Source organism: Cynara cardunculus, assembly GCF_001531365.2.
Source record: "Cynara cardunculus var. scolymus isolate 2C chromosome LG 13, CcrdV1, whole genome shotgun sequence".
Taxonomy (NCBI): domain Eukaryota; kingdom Viridiplantae; phylum Streptophyta; class Magnoliopsida; order Asterales; family Asteraceae; genus Cynara; species Cynara cardunculus.
In genome coordinates, this window is record NC_037540.1 from 38,004,379 (window position 1) to 38,013,566 (window position 9,188).

Below are 9,188 nucleotides of genomic sequence, written 5' to 3' on the forward strand. Positions count from 1 at the left end.
ATTATCTATGAAACAAAATAAATATAACTTATAATTTTTACGTAAAAGTAATTGATATGAATAATAATTATTTTAAATAATTAATATTAATGTATAATGTATAATTAATAATGTATAATAACGAGAGTTATAATCGGAAAAAAATTGACAATAAGCTTTCAAAAAGCTATTTCAGGTAGCGTTTCAATAAGTTAATCTATGCTATGTAACCATATACTCGAAAAATAAGGTAACTTATGTTTGTTAAACAATACCTTAACAGTTAACCATTGATCAAGTTAGGGTCCGTTTACGAAACACTTATCCGGGTAAGCGCTTACCAAGTCATGTTACCTCACCGGATCAATATAGTAAGGACTAAGAATCTTACCCGGTAAGTGAGGGTGACGACTCTTACCACGGTAAGCACTTACCGGGTAAATTGTTGCATATGATGTCGTTTTAGTGGTCTAAAATCTTACCCGTTAAGTAAATAATAGTTTATAATGTTAAATTTTACCGATAAATACTTATTTGGTAAGTGTTTGATAAACGACCCCTTAACTCTACAATTACGAGTGACAAGAACTAAAACCGTTATTTGGTGATTCCATGTATTTTCTCACCTTTTTTTTTAATATAAAACAACAATTTCATGAATGATTTAAATCGGTATTATTGGAAATTTTAGGCTAAGGATTTATTCCTGTTCTAAGTTTGGCATAAAATTGAGGCAGGTATTCAAGAATGGTCACGAAAACAAGTCCATAGTCACAACTATCGTGTTCCCGAACCATATCGAGATCAGGTTTTATGCCCAATTTTAAGTTTCTCGTGTTTTTTAGCGGAAAAAAATACATGCACTGAGATTTTTGACATAATGACAGGTTGTGGTAGTGATCGGGAACGGGCCTAGCGCACTTGATATATCTCGAGACATCGCGACCGTTGCCAAAGAGGTTCATCTATCTTCGAGATCTTCGGACGTCAAGGCCTCGAGGTTGGATGGATACGAAAATATGTGGCAACATTTAGAGGTATACGTATTTGAGTCGATTCTTAACGTAAATGGATACGAATCTATTTGAAACGTAATCATTTTCAAATACATGACATTGTTAACAGATCAATCGCGTTTTTGGTGACGGACGAGTCGTGTTCCAAGAGGGACTGTCTATAGAAGCGGATATTATCTTACATTGCACCGGGTATGAATTTACGACACTCTATTCCTGCGAAACTGTTATTTTATTATTTAAAATTTCTGGGAAAATCCGTTAATTATCACCAGGGTTGGACTGGTATCTGCTGGTCATGCTTAAAGCATATGAGACATAAAGTCGAATGCATATCATGGCGTACATGATACATCCAATTTCAGAAGCCTAGGGAATTGTAGTCTTTCGTTCTCAGTCGTCAAATGTTATTTTAATTTGTTTCGGCATTTGCTAGGTACAAGTACCATTTCCCGTTTCTAAGAAAAACCGGTGTCGTACATGTGGACGACAATCGCGTTGGACCGCTTTACAAACACGTGTTCCCTCCACAACTCGCACCTAGACTCGCTTTCGTCGGATTAAGCTACAGTATGTCGTTTATTAGATCGTTAATTTGTTCGTTTCCAGGATATTCTATAATCGATATATATATATATATCTTATGTTATTTGTCGTTCTTACAATCATTATGCAGATCAAGGCGTCTTGTTTCGAATGTTTGAGTTGCAAGCGAAGTGGATAGCGCTTGCATTATCCGGCAAGATATCGTTGCCGTCACAAGACGAGATGTTGATCGATGTTCACAAACATTATCAAGAAATGGAGGAAAACGAGATCCCAAAGCGCTACACTCATTCGCTAAATTTTCAGGTTTTCGTATCAATCCTTGCTATTATTGCATGATTTCTAGAGATGCACAAGGCCCGAGTCTTTTAAACCTGTTTTTACTTTTTAGTAAGAAAAAAAAAGCGGGGCTCTATTAGTCCCTTTTGGGCTGGACCGAGCTTTGACCAGGCCTTAGAAAAAAAAAATACTTAGCCTAATTGGGGTATTTTGGTCTAGCATGGGCTCGGGCTTATTAGGACTGGACTTTTTGGGACATTGTTTTTATGCATAAAAGAAACTACGTTTTTCTAACTTCAAAATCGATTGTTTTGATGACAGTTTGAATACGTCGAATGGTTAGGTGCTCATGTAGGATGTGAAGTTGATGATCAGCTTAAACATATCAGCAAGAACGCTCGTGAACACTTTATTTCTCATCTTAATAGTTCCCGTGATACGTTTGTTATATAATCTTCTTAATTTTGGTTTATAGCGTGATTAGTGATAGATAATCGAGACATATCGAAGGCAAAATAAGAACACAAATCACTTGTATCCGTAGTATATGTATGTATTGAATCATATAATTTGAATGGCTACTCGCAATAATAAAGTTGGATTTTTGGACGGTGACGAATCCAGGAAGTCAGAGGTAGAGCTAGGGATTAGGGGTGTTAAAAAAACCCAAAGTCGAATAACCATCTGAATCGAATGAGGTTCAGGTTAAACGGATTCGTGTTATTTGTAAATGCTATAAAAAACGCCTTTAACGGCAACAAAGAACACATAATCGGTCAAAAGTAACAAGCATTGCAAAAGGAAAATTGTCATAATCGAATATCGAAAATTCGAAACCATCCGAGAATTCGAAGTCATCTGTATGTTTTTACTTGTACTGTTTTTGGACCTCTCAACTTGGCAATGGTACAAACCCTAAACATAATCTACTACTTTTTTTTAGCTTATGTTACAATACCCATTTGCAGCAACTTATCATCTTTTTCTTTGAACTTTCACCATCTTTATTTCTTCATTTAAAATAAGATTCCAACGTATATCAAAAGGAAATCAGAAATATGCAAGTATAACCCATGTGGTACTCTAAACTCTAACATGTCCCCTTAGACTGTCCCATCGAGAGGGGCTAGATGGGTACAAATTGACCCACTGTGTCAAATTCCAGTGGTAGATATGTGAAACCCTAAAGTTAGGGGGTGTTTGGTTCACATAATGAAATTTGATGAAATTGGAATCCATCGAAGCAATTTGACTTTGAAGAAATTTGATGGAATTTGACCATGCGTTTAGTTGGTAGGAATTGGAACGAAATATCTCAAAAGAATTGGAATAATTGCCTTTGTTTGGACTATCGCGCCCATCGCCCCGTCTACACCCTACCGACCACCATGTGTCCATGTCACTATTGTCGTCGTCATATCTATAATGGTGTGGTGATGGGGGTTAGGTTAGGGACGTGACAGTAATGATAGTAGCATGATCATAGTAGGGATGTGCGGTGAGTGACCGGGGGTGGGTGGGTGTGATTACAACAGTAGTGACATGGTGGTTAATGGTGGGGTAGGGTGGAGGATGGGGGTGGGTGGCAGCAAGTAGTGGTGTGGTTGTGGTGGGGGGTTAGGGTGGGGCATGACGAACAATAGTAGCATGGTCGTGGGGTGGTGATGAAATTCAATTCCTTCCATTATGCCAAGAAATGATGAATTCACTAATTTGTGAAATTCAATTAAATTTGAAGGATTCCATCTATTTCAAGAAATAAACTAAACAAAGAAATTGTAATTTGGTCAAAGAAATTTGTCATTTTAATTCCATCAAATTTCTTTTGAATTCCATGAACCAAACGACACCTTACTCTCCAAGAGCCATTGAGGAGAAAAGGGAGGTTTCGACATACATATTGAGTATAAATGGTCTCGGCTTTTAGCGGTGATCGTAGCTGTCGAGATCTCGAGAACCGCCTTTATCATGTTTGCGATTTTAGTCATCGATAAAGTAGGGCGAAAGTCATTATTATACGTGAGCACCATCGGAATGACATTTTGTTTGTTCGGTTTGGCAATCGTTTTATCGTTGTTTAACAAAGAGTCCATCGGGGTGGCATTGGTGCTTCAGTTGGTTTGTGCAAATGTGGCTTTCTTTTCGGTTGGCACCAGACCGATTTGTATGGTTTTGACATCGGAGATATTTTCGCTGAGGCTACGAGCACAAGGGTTCGCATTAGGAGCGGTCGGGAATCGGTGTGTAGCGGAATCGTTGCAATGTCGTTTCTTCCCATTTCTCGTGCCATTTCGATGGCCGGGACGTTCTTCAACTTTACGATGGTTTCGGCGTTGTCAGTTGTTTTCCTATACAAACTTGTTCCGAAGACGAAAGGGAAATCATTGGAGCAGATCGAGTTGTTGTTCCAGAAGGAACATGATTGGCGAGAAGACGAAGTTGAGCTATCAAAAACTCAACAATCGGAGTCGGGTTCCGCTATATGAAAATGCAATGCTCGTCTCCATCAGTGCAATATTAGAAGTCAGATATGCATATATCTTACTCCCTAGTCCCCACATCTAAATGGGTGTATTGGACTCGTCTGATTTGATTTTAACAGTGTAATATTAGAAAGAGCATATGTTCATTACTGAATTCTTGGTGATAAAGTCTATCTTTTTGGCATCAAATATACTTCGGTTTGATTCTTATTTTGTGTAACTTGTTTTCAAAGCCTTCATTTTGGTGCATCACATATGATATCTCAAATAATTAGACCAAAGTACATCACACAAAATCGAAACAGAATACATTGTTTTTTAGATGTAAACCATATACTTTGAGATGCACATCTAAGGTACCAAAAGGAAGGTTTTGGAAGTATGTTACACAAAATAGGAATCAGATAAAAACACATCATATTTCAAATGTAAGCTTAAGTACCTAAATGTTTGAGATATCACATCTAAGGTACCAAAACGAAGCTTTTGAAAATACGTTTACGTAAAATAGGAATCAGACCAAAGTACGTTGCATTTTCAGATGTAAACTAGGTACCTAAATGTTTGAGATATCAAATCGAGGTACCAAAACTAATGTTTTGGAAGTACGTATACAAAATAGAAATCAAAACAAAGTACATTGCATTTATATTAGGTACCTAAATGTTTAAGATGTCACGTCAAAAGTACCAAAACGAAGCTTTTAAAAGTACGTTACACAAAATAAGAATAAGACTAAAGTACGTTGTATTTTTCATGCAATTTTCCATTATTTGGACACCAAATAAAAGCAATGAACTCATTATTATCGTTAGACACAAGTTTACAACAGAAGCTCGTAAAAGTTTACCATTCCGTCCTCACGGATAGATAAAAACATTTTCAAAGTTCATGAGCAGGGAATCTAGCGTTAGCAGGATCTGTCATATCGAAAAAGAGATGCACCATACCTCCAATTCCTTCAAACAAAGAGTAGGGAGTGTCACCTCCATGCATATGGCCTTCGGATATGAGCTTGTGGCCCCGATCAAGTAAAAAACAAGCAAACGCCTTGGCCTTGTGTAAGAACTCAACGTTACCCGTCATTCGATAAAATGAGAGGAAGACGTACGCATTCCCGCTGATACCATGACAGATACCAACCTTCTTCAATAAGCCACGCTTCCACACAACTTCAGCTGCATCCTCTTCCGCTTCTAGAAATTCTTTATCCTCAAACACGTGATCATCACAAAAGTGTCATTGGCCCACCGGCCATGGGTACCCAAGTTACTGGCAGAGCTCAGCCTCACCAAATGTGATGAGTGTGCGTAAGTATTTGTCTTATATAAATATTATATACTTAAAAAAAGAAACAAAAACCCGATCATCCATTACAATTTTGGTTGCAAGATTACCCAACAGGACAACTAGCAAATAAAAGCTAGGTTATCGGGCTCCTCCTCATAAGTCGTAGGTTTGAAGTCTTCTCAGGGCTAATGAGGATATCCCCCACTGTTATCTTCAGGGCCCTATGGGGATTAGTTAAGATGCGTGTAAGTTAGCCTAGATACCAACGGTTACTAAAAAAAAAGAGAACTTTCTTTGCATCTTAAAAACTGGCTGTTTCCATGACTCAAACTTGTGACCTTTTGTTGCACGATGCCCACCTCACTTATTGTAAAATACCAAACCGAAGAAACCTAGTCAGGCCCGTTTCTGACATTTTTTAGGCTCTGGGCGAGATGTAAATGTAAGTGATGGTATTATTCACTGATTAAGTCAAGGAAAAACCATACATTTATTCATACTACTGGGCTCTTTAAATAGAGCAGATACAAGGAAGANAAAACAAACAAAGCTAAAATAACAAATTGCTAAAGAATCGGTCACAATGGAAGACCGAGTTATTCTCCTAGAAAACAGATAAAATCAAATCCCAATGACCTATTCTCTTAACATCCTTCCTCAAACTGAGCTTGCAGTAACCAACTCAGTTTGATTATTGAACTCCAAGCATTCTTCATAGTTTTACAAAAGTGTCAAGCTTCATTGGTTTTGTCATCACGTCAGCGACCTGCTCTTTTGTTCCACAGTGAACCAGCTCCACTTCACATTCTTTAACCAAATCACGTAGAAAGTGAAACCGAACCTTAATGTGTTTAGTCCTTCCATGAAACACCGGATTCTTGGAAAGCTTGATTGAGGAACTATTATCACAAAGGATTTTTGTGCATTTATTATGACCTTGATTGAGATCATCTAAAATCCCCTTCATCCAAATACTTTGGCAGGCACATGCACAGGCTGCAACGTACTCAGCTTCTGTGGTCGATAGTGTTACTATGGGTTGCTTCTTTGAACTCCACGCTACCGCGACATTACTCATCAAAAATACATATCCTGATGTACTTTTGCTACCATCAGTATCTCCAGCAAAGTCACTATCAGTATAGGCCTTCAGCTCTTCATCGTTACCTTTCTTATAAAATAAGCCAAACATTAAAGTACCTTTAATGTATCGCAACACCCTTTTAGCAGCCATTAAGTGTGTTTCTCTTGGATTGGACATAAATCTGCTTAACATACATACCACATACATCAGATCAGGCCTGGTAGTCGTTAGGTACATTAGACTGCCTATCAGCTGTTTATACAGTGACGGGTCAGCTTTTGCTCCTCCTTTCTTAGTTAACTTCGTTCCGGGCACGACCGGATTATTCACCGGATTACAGTTCTCCATTCCGAACCTTGTCAGCATTTCGCTTGCGTACTTACGTTGGCATACAAAGATTCCTTTTCTTGTTTGCTGGACTTCTACTCCCAAGAAGTAGTGCAACTTTCCCAGATCTGTCATATCGAAAACTTGACTCATAGAGACTTTAAATCTGTCACATAAAGCCAAGTTATTTCCGGTGAAAATCAAATCATCCACATATAAACTTACTACAAGAAAACCTCCTTCAGGATCATGTTTGAAGAATAACGTATGCTCCTGGTTGCTTTTGACAAAGCCATTATTAAGAAAATATTCTTCGATCTTACTATACTGGGCTCTTGGCGCCTGTTTAAGTCCGTATAAAGCTTTATTGAGCTTGTAGGCTTTATGTTCTTTTCCTGCTCGGACATACCCCTCCGGTTGTTCAACATAAACAGTTTCTTTTAAGACTCCGTGTAAGAACACACTCTTGACATCTAATTGAAAGACGTTCCACCCCTTTTGTGCCGCTAGTGCTAGTATCATTCGAATTGTATCCCACCTAGCCACAGGTGCAAATACTTCATCATAGTCGATGCCGTACTTTTGTGCGTAACCTTTCACGACCAACCTTGCTTTGTATTTGTCGACCTCTCCTTTTTCATTTAGCTTGGTCTTGTAAACCCATTTCACTCCTATCTTCTTTGTTCCGGGTGGTAGGTTAACTAGCTCCCATGTTTTGTTCTTCTCAATTGCTTCCATCTCGGCATCCATTGCATCTTTCCACTTCATTTCCGTAACAGCCTTAGAAAAACGTATTGGATCTTCTTGAGACACATGAAAAACTAGGTATTGTTCTTCATCTTCAGAGATCCCTTCTCCATTTACGTAATCTTGAAAATGTCGGGGTACTACACGCCTTCTTCCTTCTTGAATCGGTTGTTCTCCGGCAGAACTAGAGCTGTTTGTTACTCTAGTATTTGAAGGGTCTTCTGTCTTGGGGCGATCGGAGCTTTCTGGTTCACGATGGCTGGAACTTTCTGGTTCGAGGCTAGCACCATCATTAGTGAACTGTCTCGTATCCTCCTCCTCTTCTATCAGCTTATTTGTCCTTTCTCCTTCAAAACTCCTTCCCCACTTCCAGCATCGATCTTCATCAAAGAGCACGTCCCTGCTTATTACAGTGACTTTCTTCACTGGATCATACATTTTATATGCCTTGGATTTTTCACTTATACCAAGGAATATGCATGTATGACTTTTTTCATCCAACTTAACTCTTTTCTGATTTGGAATGTGTACATGCCCTATACATCCAAACACCTTAAAATAGTCCACATTAGGCTTTGTGTCCTACCAGCCCTCATGTGGAGTTTTATCTTTCAAAAGAACAGTCGGACTCCTGTTAAGGATGTGTGCTGTCCATCGAGCTGCTTCTCCCCAAAACTCCTTTGGCATTTTTTTCTCACCTAGCAAACATCGAACGGTGTTCATGATGGTTCGATTTTTCCGCTCCGCAACCCCATTTTGTTGGGGCGTGTAAGCAGCGGTCAACTGTCTCTTAATTTCGTTGGTAGCACAGAACTCGTTGAAGTCGATGGAGTTAAACTCGCCACCTCTATCACTTCTGAGGCATGTTATCTTTCTTTCGACTTCCTTCTCGACTAAAGCCTTGAAGTTCTTGAAGATTCCAAGTGCTTCATGCTTCTCCGATAGAAAATAAATCCATAGTTTCCTGCTAAAATCATCAATAAAAGTTAGCATATACCTTTTTCCCGTTGTAGTGCACGGTGTGATCAGACCACAAAGATCGGTATGCACAAGTTGAAGCTTCTCTGATGCTCTCCAATTCGCCGTTTTTGGAATAGGCTTCCTATGCTGCTTCCCTTTCGCACAGATCTCACACACGCGATTCATGTCCTGAATGTGGGGCATCCCATTTACCATCTCCCTCTTTGATAAAAGTTGCAAGTCATCTTGATTCAAGTGACCAAACCGTTTATGCCATAGGTAGGAAATATCCTCAATTGTTGTCTGTAGACATTCACCTGAGGAAATTTTAGCGGCTGACACGAGAAACATCCTGTTTGGTGTCATGTATGAGGTCAATAGAAGTCCCCGATCTCTATGATAAATCCTACAACATCCGTCCCTGATTATCACAATTAATCCTTTCTCCTGTAGCTGCCCCACACTTAGCAGATTTGC

At 38.9% G+C, this 9,188-nt stretch overlaps 1 protein-coding gene across 2 annotated transcripts in view; it reads left to right on the top strand.

Moving 5' to 3' along the window:
- The window catches only part of LOC112525878 (flavin-containing monooxygenase FMO GS-OX5-like), a 27,382-nt gene that overhangs the window by 3,264 nt on the left and 14,930 nt on the right, over positions 1 to 9,188 (top strand). Inside the window, exons 2-7 of one of the 2 annotated variants that reach the window (XM_025136190.1) lie at positions 717 to 787; positions 867 to 1,016; positions 1,105 to 1,187; positions 1,432 to 1,565; positions 1,672 to 1,847; positions 2,142 to 2,408. In XM_025136190.1, the coding sequence (XP_024991958.1) occupies positions 717 to 787; positions 867 to 1,016; positions 1,105 to 1,187; positions 1,432 to 1,565; positions 1,672 to 1,847; positions 2,142 to 2,273 (746 nt within the window). In that variant the 3' untranslated portion in view covers positions 2,274 to 2,408. Of the gene's footprint in view, positions 1 to 716; positions 788 to 866; positions 1,017 to 1,104; positions 1,188 to 1,431; positions 1,566 to 1,671; positions 1,848 to 2,141; positions 2,409 to 9,188 lie in introns of those variants that run through there. The other variant, XM_025136191.1, reaches the window with a different exon arrangement.